Source organism: Cyprinodon variegatus, unplaced genomic scaffold, assembly GCF_000732505.1.
Source record: "Cyprinodon variegatus isolate N-32 unplaced genomic scaffold, C_variegatus-1.0 Scaffold15, whole genome shotgun sequence".
Taxonomy (NCBI): domain Eukaryota; kingdom Metazoa; phylum Chordata; class Actinopteri; order Cyprinodontiformes; family Cyprinodontidae; genus Cyprinodon; species Cyprinodon variegatus.
Genome location: NW_015150468.1, coordinates 983462 through 996288, shown reverse-complemented (window position 1 = coordinate 996288; position 12827 = coordinate 983462). Strand labels below are relative to the sequence as shown.

The window sequence follows — 12827 nt, the reverse complement described above, 5'->3', positions numbered from 1 at the left end:
AACCTTGTGGACAGCCTTCCCAGAAGAGTTGAAGCTGTTCTAGCTGCAAAGGGTGGACCGACGTCATATTGAACCCTATGGATTAGGAACGGGATGTCATTTAAGCTCGTATGTGAGTCAAGGCAGGTGAGCAAATACTTTTGGCAATATAGTGTATATCTAGAAGAGCTATATGTTTGTATATTTTATCTCTTTTTTATTTTTATTTTTATTTTTATCTTGATTATCTTGTGTAGTTGGATGTGTGTGTGTGTATGTATATATATATATATATATATATATATATATAAAACTAATTGGAGCGTGTAACAAAAGTAATTTCCCTCTGGGATTATTAAAGTATTTCTGATTCTGATCTGATTCTGAATTGTGGCCTATTAATAAAAATAATCCTCAAAAATACAACTTGCCTAATAATTCTGCACACAGTGTTAAGATACCTCAGTTAAAACTTTAACTTCAACAGTCACAGGCAGTTCTAAACAAATGCGTTTTTAACTTTGTCTTTTCAAGAGCTTCATCAGCTCCTAAAAAATTTCATTGGTGGGTTTTTTTTTTATGCTCACCTGTTGTCAGAAAATAATCAGAAAAAGTTTTATGAAGTCTGATCTCTGAAGGAAGAAATGTTTTTAACCGTTTTTTACTGGGTTTTCATCTTTATTGCAATTAATGACAAGTTATTTAAAAATAGGTGAAGTTTGAGTCCTCCTGTTTTCATCTACTCTGGTTGCATGAAAAAAACGTGAAAAATAAAAACTAAGCCTTTAGATCAGCTGGAAGCCTTGACGTTTGAATCTAAATTAAAAGCTGACAGAAAAGGTACATGTCTTTATATATAATAGTTCTTACATAGATGACCTTAAACAGATGGGTATAGAAGAAAACTACAGCACATTTGGCAAACTACTTTATCCAATATACATAATGAAATGTACATAACTTGCACCTGGACCTGTGTTTTTTTCTTAAATCCCTCTTGTTTTGTTTGAATCGTTTAAAAAATACACACAAAAAAACATCGTCTGTCTGAGTAAAACTGTTAAAAATGTCCAAGTTGTAAACTTAAATCACAACCTAAAATGTGAGGTGTGATTTAATGAGGTTCATAGTCTATGAACAAGTAAATATGAGCACTGCATCAGTTTACAGCAATCATTTGCATTCTGGCAACAACGTTGTAGGCTACATGTTGTTGCCAAAGTGCAAGCTTTGTTCAAAGTTCCTTCGGGAAAAAAACAACCTTGTAAAGTTAAAAATTCATATAAAGTGTTAATGAGGCTTTTGAATGTTCTGAATGTGAACAGGTGAATGCAGACAATACGTCTTGCTTTCCTATTTTATTATCATTATATATTCTCATTTAGGCTTTGAGCTATAACATAATGCTCTGATTCTGAAAAACTGGCTTTACACTCTCTGTTTGACAGTAAATGATTCTTGGAGCTTGCAGGGGAGCAGTTCCAGACCACAGGAAGCTCAGATTGATACATCTATAGTATTAATTCTTGTCAGTCAAACCTTTGCATATGTTTATTACCTTTGAATGAGACACGTATTTTGGATAAATTGAATGGCAGTGAAGTTTTGAATATTGTTTCTTCCTTTAAACTCCATAAATTTAAATAATTATTTGTTTTTTTGAAAATATAATACTTTGCTAAGTTTTTAACAGCAAACTTTAATGGTACTAATTGGCTCAGTTTTTAAGAATCATGAGTAAAACTGGCAATATAAAGATTAGAATACAGATATTTTCTTTATGTGCAATACATCATACACATATAGTATACTGACATCACTAAAGCATGTCAATAAGAAGAAAACTGAGCACATTAGAATTTTTTTTTTCTGCTGAACTAGCAGTTTAAGTCAAGCGGGTGATAAATGAAATGAATACAAATATGCTGGTGCCAAAGCCTCCTACAGAGTCATACCAGCAATGAGCTGATAGGAGTGACCTGCATATGTCCTCTATGCATTTCTGACCATTAATTTGTTTGGTGTTTTTTTTTTTTACCTCCTAGGTGTTCATTTTTTTCTGTGCACAAGTTTGGAGGAAATTTAAATAAATAAAAATGTAAAAACAAAACTTTTAAATCTGCTATTGAATAATTTATTTTTAAAGGTAAGGTTTGTTTGCAAACCATTATTTTAATTGACATCACCCAAAACAGAAAGTCTAGTTTTTAAGTCTCAGAACTCTTCGGTTACAAATAACAAGGCGATCCCTTGTTTTGGTTAAATTCAAGAAATTGTTAGTGCAAAGAAGACGTTTTTTAAGGGTAGTGCATATATTCAACATAATTTTGAGATCCGAGCCATTCCAGAAAGCCTCATGTTAGCCTACTTTTATTCCAAAATTCAGTTTGATGATTATTTTGGATTTCTGTCCAATGTAAAATGGGGAGTTCTGTGACGCTTGTTTATTTAAATCGGGGGGGATGTACAATTTTTATTAAACGGATGCCTTCACCATTTGACTTGGATCACTGTGACGAGACGGGCAGCCTGGCTGGTTCAGAGGCTGGCAGCTCCCGTTCACTGCCTTTTGTTTTCACTGAGGCAGGTAGAAATAGAATGTCACTGTGCACTTATCAAGTTCATCGTTTCACATAACCGATAAGGGAATCGTAATCGTGAAAATCTTATCAATTCTCCACCCTACAGAGCACCTAACAGTTTAGTTTTGGAAGGGTCTCTCTGAAGTTCTCAACAATTATTCTTTGGCTCTTGGACAACTCTTTTGATAATTATTTTTGACTCCTCTGTCAGAAATCTTGCGAAGAACGCCTTTTCCTGGTTGGTTTATGGGGGTATGATGTTTTTTCCCAATCAGGATTATGGCCCCAACAGTGCTCACTAGAACAAGTAGAAGTTTAGAAATCCTTCTGCAACCAATGCCATCATTATTAGCATCAATAAGGTTGCGGAGGTCTTGAGAAAGCTCTATACTTTTACCAATTATGAGATGTTTCTTGTGTGATACCAGAGACACCTTTTTATAAGCCATCATGTGGGACTGAACCAGCCGATATTAATTTGTACCGACAAGGAACAGGATTGCTTTCTAATTACTGAGAGATTTCGGCTGGTGTCTTGGCTTTCGGTGCCTTTTTGCACCTCTCTTTCTTCACGTGTTTTACACTTTTTCCCTGTGCCATTCCACATTATTACACATACATCTCTCGACATTTATGGTTTGATTTCTTTGTACAACCCCAGGCAAAAATTATGGAATCACCTGCCTCAGAGGATGTTCATTCAGTTGTTTAATTTTGTAGAGAAAAACATCATAGATCCCCCAGTAAATTTCCATCCCCAAAACTAACACCTGTGTCAAATTAAACCTGCTTGCAGTGGAAACACCATGGAGAGATGCTGCACCAAGTGGACTGACATGAATCATGGCTCCAACAGTAGAGATGTCAATTGAAACAAAATGAGAGAATTATCAAACTCTTAAGAGGGTAAAATCATCACTCAATGTTGAAAATGATGTTGGTTGTTCACAGTCAGCTGTGTCTAAAATATGGAGCAAAAACAAACGACATGGGAAGTTATTAAAGGCAAACATACTGGTAGACCAAGGAAGTCATCAAAGCATAAATGCTCAACAAAAGAAATGAGGATCGAATGGGAGAAAACTGGAGTCGACATCTGTGACCGAGCTGTAAGAATACAATAAAGTTAAACAAAAGCCATCATTAACACCTAAACAGGAAAAAAAAAAAACAAGGTTACAATGGGCTAAGTAAAAATAATTGTCAACTGGATGAAAGTCATATTCAATGATAAATCTCGAATCTGCATTGGGCAAGGTGATGATGCTGGAACTTCTGACTGGTGTCATTCCAATGAGCCTTGTAAAGATGACTGCCTGAAGAGGACATGCAGATTTCCACAGTCATTAATGATATGGGACTGCATGTCAAGTAAAGGTACATAAGGGTCAATGTCACGGCCTGCAAATAGTTAGGAATTTAATCCAATTGAAAATCATTGGCTGGTCCATGACAAGGCTCCAACCTGCAAAGCCGATCTGGCAACAGCAATGGGAGAAAGCTGGAGTCCATGCCTCAGAGACTGCAAGCTGCCATAAAAGCCAGAGGTGGTGCAACAAAATACTACTAGTGATGTTTTGGAGCGTTCTTTTCTTTTTCATGGTTCCACAATTTTTTTTCTCGGAATTTAGTGATACCATAATTTTTCCCTCTTCTTTTCTGGATTTCTTTAAGCATTGACTCCCGCCGAAATCCCACATCCTCCGTGACTGCCCTGCTGCGCTTCCGACCGCTTGAGCAAAGCAAAGTCTACAGCGTCTGCTGTTCCTCCCGTTCTGCTTTGCTTCAACATCCTCGAAGCTCGAGGAAAGCATGCACAATATTATAATTAGATTAATAGGAGCAAAACATTCAGAAATGAACGCTTAATTTAATGACATATTCAAAATATCCCCATCAGCATCCAACATATGCTCAGTTTCTGCCCAAATATTTTCTTTTTGTTGTGTATTTTTGTAACTGGGATAAATAGGATCATACAAAATTGGTTTGTATGAACTATGTTTGTTCTCTACTTCCAAACCGCATCTCTTCATACATGCCTACCATAAGTTTGTTTTGAAATTCTGAGATGCTGTAGATCTGGGAAGTTTTGACTGGATTTGACTAAAATTTTAAGCCTTTCGATATTAAATAAATATTGTATTTGAAATGAGAAATCTGCTTCCTGGTATGTTGAAGTACAAATAGTATGCATCCAATCATTTAATTAAGCGGTCTTAGTTTTGGGGAATATATAAGAATGATGCTTTAATTTTTAGATACTGATCTATCATTATTATCTTTTAATTTGACAAACTGTATCTTCTCGACGTTCTTTTTCCTGCTTTGTGCAATTGCAATTGCAGATCTTGACCTGACTGGAGCTGAGCAAAAAATAGGTTGGCTCCGTATTTTGACGGTGAATGACGGAGAACACATACGTGGACGGTGACATGCAGAGAAGCAGCGGTGGATGTGGAACAGTTCTAATTGATTTATATGACAGACAGTTACGCCACACGATGTACGTGAGCGGGGCGAGCAGAGACAGATGTGGATTCTGGGGTTTAAAGCCAGACTGTTGCCATTTGACAGGACATTAGTTTTGTATCATGTCTGATCTTCTGAATCTAACTGAATTAACATCCTCTGAGGCCCAGTGATTCCATAATTTTTGCCAGGGGTTTTATGTGTGATTTGCATGGATTGTTACCGACATATGGTGAAAATGTCATGTCAAAAGCACCTCTAGAAATATAGTTACTGAGAAAAATTTTGGTTTGTTCAATACTTTTTTTATCCTTTATATGTGCTCTTGTTTTTTTTTTATTTCGTTTACAAGAGGAAAAAGAACACCAAACATTTTTGTTTTTTTATCTTCCTGTCACTGAGGAGAGGTAGACAGGAGCTGGTACTGTGGAGCTGTGTCCCGGCTTGGGAAAAAAAAACTAACACAGTAGAAAGAGCCGAAGTAGAAAACAAACTGCAGCACAGATGAAGTCCAAAATGTACACAAGCATTTCCATTTCCAAGCTGTTTCTGATTCATCAACTCACGACTTTAAGTATGACCTGCTGTATTGTAGCCCTTTTTTTCCCCGACTTTAACACAAATTGGGCTCATGGGAAGGGGGGCCATCACAGCAAAGACTGGAGAGAGGTCCCTCTTTTACTTGAGCAACTTTTTTTTTTTTTTTTTGCATATTTTATTTCTAATACCGTGTTTGAAAAATGTGTCTATTTCTAATCTAGTTATTATGATAATTATGATTGTTCATAATTTTCATTTTGGGCAAGGTCTAGCACTGAGAAAAACTATATTTCATATGAATAAACTTTATTGAGCTTATTGAAATCTTAATGCACAGTTATCAATTCTTCGTGTTTTTAAAGATCATTTATTTTATATACTAGATGTTTTTTAATTATATTTTTTATTTCCATATTAACACTATGAATCTTGAAGTTAATTAAAGTGGATTCATGCCACTATGAATTTGGCTCAAATAGATCTGATTTTGAAGAGGCTTTCGTTTAATTTTGTCTTTTTTTTTTTCTTATAAACTTTTATACAATAAAATGATTGTATAAATCAGTTGGATCATTCTGGGCTGCTATTTTTTCACAGGAGTTTGATTGCATTAATTCTCACCCAGACTTTGTTGGAATTGCATGTATAATTTTGGTCTTGTTTATATTAAAGGGTCCAGTTCTTCTTCAGGTTTCTGTATTTTTGAAGTTGGTCTGATATTTTCTTAAGCATCTCTTTGATAAGATACAATCTATGTTGGATTCTATACCTCAAACCATGACACTTGAACATCCTTGCTTTGGCTTGGCATTAAGTTTGTTTCCTAAAATGCTCAAAACCCAATTTTTGCTTTTTGTTTGTGAAAACTTGATTTCCATCCATTTTTGTTCATTATAGATTGTTTAAGAACAAAATTTATCTTGACCCAACGATTTTTAGCATGAACAAATGTTCAGTTTCATTTTTGCTTAAAGATAAAAAAAAAAACTGATTTCATTTAGACATATTACGGTTTTATTTCAAGTTGCTCTTAATATGGACCATACAAGCTATCCACAGGCATAAACTTGTACAAACAGAGCAATGTGAGTTTTTTACTGCGGTCCTGTGTTACCCACCCACCGTGTTTTGGTTCTCCCTTAACTAGAAGATTTCCTCTTTCTGTAATCTCCTCTGCCTCCATGGAGCTGCCTGCAGGACATTTGAAAGGTGAATTGGAGGAAGAGTGCATGGCATGGTTGAGCCAGAGCCGGTCCTTGCTGTGCAGGCATTGTATTGATTGCAGTGTGACAGTGTCACACCTAGTCCTGTTTAGTGCAGGACAGAAATGCCACATCACTCTCTATATTTATTGCTGTATCTCTTTGGAGCTAGGTGACTAATTGTTCTTTTGTTGTCTACATGTAGTAGTCATGTTAAAGTTTAAATATTTCTAATTGACTTTTGCTTTGACTTCAAAACCTATAGAAAATTTTTGCCTGACATATGTTGTAAATGCTTTTAGTTGGGGATATAGACAAGAAACTTATATTTTATTAACTTAAGCTAACGTACATTATTCTACAGTTAACTTGAATTTGACAGTGACACATAATTAGTGACACATAAGCCATAACGACACCATCTCCACCCTCCATCTGCTCCAGACAGTGCCTCTGATGGACCTACCACTCTGTCCAACTGATGCTCCCTCTTCACTCCTAACTTTGGCTTGTTTATATCTTTTAATAAGCAGGTTTTTTTTTATTGCTGTGACGTCTTTTCTCTGAACTGATCAGTCTTGTGTCAATGTATAAATCAAGCTGTTTGAGTTTTTTTTTCTCCAGTCTGAGAATTGTGCACATTCACTGCTAAGAAGAAATAAATTGCCATCTGTCATTTTCTTATATTTCTTTCAAAAGAGTCAGAATGTCTTGTAATTTCTTTAAATGCTATTTAGCAATAGTTTCTAAGCATCCCAGAAGGTCTTTCAAAGCTTTCTTTGGACATAAACTTTTTCTGAATAACAAGTCTCAGGAGGACAATGCATGTTTCTTTTGCTGTTTGTTGGACTCCTACCAATAGTTCTTTGTGGATTTAAGCATATCTTGGGTACTTTAACTTGAAGGGTGAAATATTGTTATGTCATCATATAACAGGTAGTTAATTAGATTTGGATCTTTGGCCACTGTGCATGCAGCCAGTTTGTTTGACTATCATTAGTTGAAGCTATATCCTTTTAACGTACGTCAAAACTTTTGAAACTTTCCTTTTTGATGTGGTCAGCCTCTGTAGCAGGGAAACCTCTCAGCTTGGTATGTCTTATTAAAGTTGCTGGAAATCAAAGAGGATTTCTGTACACTTGTATCCAGGGTCCAATATTAACACTCGCCAAATGCATTTTCTTTTTGTCGGTTAATAGCAGAGCATCATTCGCCACAAGGCGACTAAATGTTTTCACCACAGTCTCTTACCAAATTTACCTATTTGACTTTCTTTTTTTAGGAGCATTTCCTGCCTCCATTGTCCATGCAAGAAAAGACCGTCTTCATCGTCCTGCACACATTGCCACTAAAACATTCCAGGCACTGCGCATCTTTGTGAACGATGAGTTGAAGGAACTGCACACAGGGCTGTGCGCAGCGAGGTCGGCACTAAAACCTGGAGGACGGCTCTGCGTGATCACGTTTCATTCGTTGGAGGACAGACTGGTCAAACACTTCCTGCAGGATCGTGATTTATCTCATTTGGAGCAATGCCACTTCATTGAAAACAAGAGAAATGGTAGAAGGGAAAAACTGGTAGACAAGAACAGAGAATGTAATAAAAATGCCCACTGGTTTCCTGTACAAAGAAAAGTGGTCACTCCAGAAAAAGATGATGTAAGAGAGAATCCTCGTGGACGATCTGCAAAACTCCGTGTAGTTCTACGGCGGTAGTTACAGCAGGGATTGTGTTTTATGGTTTCAATATTTTTTTTACAGTCAGAACCATACTGTACAAATATCTGAGTTTTGTTGCCCAGTAAAGCAGTGAAATAGTTTGTCCTTGAAATGTGTTATGGCTTTTGGGCCTTTTGGTTAAAAATAATACAGGCTAATGGCCGTTTCAGACAGAACGCAGTTTGACCTGCGTTTGCTGTAGCATTCAGCATGGCACAGCACTGGCTCTTCAACACTGTATTGGCTGAGTTACTGGTCATTTGTGCTGTTTTTTTCTGCAGCACAAATGCATCTGTTCCATACTAAGAAGAAAGAACTAGCCTACTAATTAGGAGAAAAACAGCAGCATGGAAGAGGCTCTGCATGTATGGAAACCTCAAGTCCAGGGAGCAGCTTCGGAAGTTCTAGCTCATGAAAGAGCTCTATTACCAATAAGACACATACAATTCTAGCTTTTCCTCCATTTTACCTTCTAGTGTCTCACCTGACAAAATGCTTTCTCTTGACTGCAGAAGCTCAGTATAGTTAAATACGTGTATCCTCTCTCAAAGGGCTGTAGCCCAATTACATCTGTATTTTACCCTCAAGTTACAGTTAATGCCAGGAAAATTGTTTCATCTTTTTAACCTTCATTCAACCTTCAATTAAATAAATAAATTGATTAAAAAAAACACCAGGCCTTTTAACGTATTTCACTATCAGTACACTGGTTTTATAATCCCTATTTGACTTAAACATTCTTTTGCCTTAAATAACAATTTACATCCATGGATGTTTTAAAGTGGGTATTGTATAGGCATTGTGTTGACCATTTGATGTGCATTTGTTGCAATATTCCTGCTATTTTTGCCACCTTCATGTTAAACAGGTGGCTGTTTTTGAATTGGTATTGTTGTCTCTACCATTGTGACATCACTGAGTAACTGATGTGAGTAGCTCTGCTGCTATGAGGTATAATGCTATGTTCAGACTGCATGCGCTGGAAGCAGCAAAAAAGCACCTGCTGCCTTATTTTTGATGCTTGTAAACATTAATGTCTGATGCAACTCAAGTGCATCTTTTACGCTCCTGAAGCGCATCAAGAAAAGTGTGTTCAGATACGTCTAATGCTTCTGCTGCTCCTGTGTTCAATGGCAGAAAGCGGGTTTGCTAAATCTGCGGTGATAAGTGGGTAAAAAGTAGTTTTGATATGTTTTTAAGTGAGAAAGTCCACCTCAAAGCATCATCTGTGCATCAGTTATTTAAGATTACAATCCTGCCTTCAAATATTATTTCATTGTCAGACCAGAACGAAAACCATGTAAACTGGTGGTATGCTTTCACTGGAAACCCTTTTAACGGCAGACCTGTGGTCTGCCTCTTGGGGGTCATAAGCTAAGGTTTGTGGTGCCTGGAAAGGGACGGTTTTCGGTTTTCATGTACGTAATCCAAACTGTAAGCACCAGAATAATATAATCAAATATATTTTGCTGGCAGGTTTCGACATTTTAAGTTAATTCAGGCGTTAAACTGTTTCAGGGTGGTGATCATTGCGATCTGCATCAGCAGCGCTGTGTGAGTCTCCCTGCTGCTCCCAGATCAGCTTCTCTGATTCGTTGATGTGGCACGTCATGCAGCAAAAGCTCAATTTTTCTCCAGCATCTGGTTTTGAAGCGTGTGACGTGCTCATGAGGCGCTGCTTTTATGCATCGAGATGCTCTGCTCCTGCTGCTCTAGACGTGCTGAAGGACCTTTTGATGCACATTGATGCGTGTAAACCAGCTGCTTCTGGTGTATCAGCAGCGTGCGGTCTGAACGTGGCGTAAAAGTTGCTTCACCTCATGCCTTTTTTGTTCATTGGAGTGTCTTTTTCCCCCATTCTCTCTGTGTCTGTTGAAGATGCTTGACAGGAATCATCCACCTAGACCAGGCATGCCCAAAGTCGGTCCTCGAGGGCCGCAGTCCTGCAGATTTTAGAGGTTTCCCTGCTTCAGCACAGCTGATTTACATTGCCTGACCTAGACCATGCCCAACTCTTAACACCTCCCTGCACAACCGCCAGACATCACCTCTGAAAGGTACAGGTGCACTATGCTTCCTGGTCCAGGCAAAGATTCCACAGAGGAGTAACCAGCTTCCAAAATCAGGAGCTGATCCTTCTCATTCCTGGGTGAAGAACAGACCACCCAAGCGACTATCTGAGGGCAGATGGTGGACGGCCCCTGTTCTCGACCTGTGGCTCACCACAGACCTGTATGGACAATTGGGATGAACCAGCCAACCAAATTTCAATTTCTTTTATTTTCGCCAACCAGAAATAAAAGCTGCTTAATAGAAGCAAAGAAGAATCCCCCTTAGAGTGGAAATGGTTAGCTTTTTTTGAATGGTTTTATTTATGGCCAATTTATCAAATAAAATGATTATGCCTTTAATGAAAATAACTTCATTTAAATAATCTGGGCTACCTTTTACTGTAAGTTTGTTTGCTTGTAACATAATGCCATAGTTAAATATTTTTTATATATGAGAGAATTTTTATTTCGGGCTGAGAAAAATAGGCTTGGCCGGTAAGTAATTTTCTCTCCCAGTCCACTTGGCCGGTGAGTCCATCCATCCATCCATCCATTTGCTGTCATGCTTATTCCTGCTGGGGTCATGAGGGTTGCTGGTGCCTATCTCCAGCTGTCAATGGGTGAGAGGCCGGGCAGAACTGCGAGCAGAGTACCGCACCACAGGGTCCTCCCAGCGACCTGTCTAAAGAAAAAAAATCATCCACCCACACCAGCCAGATATCCATGCCCCGGCCAACCCAGCCAGCCAGCCAGTTGTCACAGGGTTTGTACATTATTCCACCCTCTTGACACACCATTTTTACCATCACATCTTACTTTCTATTGTATAGCATTACCTTTTGTTTTCATATTGAAGTATTTAAAGGGCTTTTAACAGGCTAAAGGAAATTCATTTTTTAACATTTAAGTATGTTTAAAAGTATAAAGGATGATCTTTTTTATCCGGGTGGATCATCTAAATTAGTGGCCCTCCTAATTGTCAGTCATTCTGGTGATAAGTTTACATAAGGCCATCCTACATGCTCATCCTGTTAGCTATCTTTTTCTCTGCATGCACACTTTCAGGCATATATCTGTGGTGAGCTACGGTCTCAGTCGTTGAAGCTCACCTTTCTTGCCTCGGTTCTTTTAAAATGGCCAAAGGTCGTAATAGAAAAAGTGTCTACGAAGTGTATGAGGGAAAAAAAGAAAGGCCTCAGAAGAGGCAGATATATACCGGAATGCTCTGCGCGGAGAGCTTTCCTCGCAAAGCATTATGGGATTTGCTGTCACAGCGGCCCACTGTTGCCATAGCCTGTTGCTACCCGACAGTGGCGACTGATAACACCATGCAGTGGAGGAGGAGTTACGTGATCAACGGGGAGCAAAAAGCAGTGCTCATCTGTCCGAACGGTCATTTAGCTGAGTTCGCTATAAAGTCCACTATATAGTCCCCGCTCTATATAGTGATTGAGTTTTTACTTTTAAACAGAGCGTGCATAAGGAGAAATGGGCTCCTGCATTCTCTCACACGTTTTTAATAGGCATTCCCTCTCAGGAGCAGGTACAGGGTTGTGCATGTGCATTTCTCTTTTTTTTTTTTTTTATTGCGAAAATCCTCCACAATACCTTTGAGCATTTGTTTCTATTACTTATCAATCGATGACTTATGACTCATGTATCATATATCATGATGCACAAAAATGATCATGAAAAATCTCATTGTTTAAATACAATGTGATGCTGACTATGAGTCGTCATAACAGATTAAAACTTTAAGATGGCAACTGTATTGGTCAGTGCTCAGAAGCTTAACATGTAAAAGTAACATAAGTACTTTTTATTTCATTGACGTCTATATTTTCCCTGAATCTCCTTGATGAGTAGCCCAAGTACATCCTCTACTGCGCCATATGAATCAGTAATGCCACTGAATACTGAATGACGCAAGTGTCAGAGGTGGTGCTAAATGAGCTGGGTGGTTGTTCTTGAGCATTCTCTCACCTTCAGCTGTAAGCAGATGAGGTGTTTTGATCTTTACTATTTGACTTTGACTAATTGTAATTGCTTCAACAAGATTATTAACACTTTTCTTTCCTTCTTTCACCAGTTTGTGCTCTCTAAATATACCCATGTTGTTACCTTGGAAACTACGTGGTGCAAGTTATACTCAAGTGCATCTAAATTTATATGCTGTTGTTGAAGCTAATTTGAAATAAAGGCGTATCCTGAGTTTTCTACGCCCCTTCCTGGTGACATCAGTGGGATGTAAAACTTGAGATACATAAAGAGATTAAGATTGT

The 12827-nt window shown here is 38.0% G+C and overlaps 1 protein-coding gene across 4 annotated transcripts in view; it reads left to right on the top strand.

The window, feature by feature from the left end:
- Positions 1–11976, top strand: part of mettl15 (methyltransferase like 15) — a 78702-nt gene extending 66726 nt beyond the window's left edge. For all 4 annotated transcript variants that reach the window (XM_015384131.1, XM_015384118.1, XM_015384123.1 and 1 more), the window contains exon 6: positions 8058–11976. In XM_015384131.1, the coding sequence (XP_015239617.1) occupies positions 8058–8491 (434 nt within the window). In that variant the 3' untranslated portion in view covers positions 8492–11976. The remainder of the gene's footprint in view (positions 1–8057) is intronic.
- Positions 11977–12827: the final 851 nt, after the last annotated feature.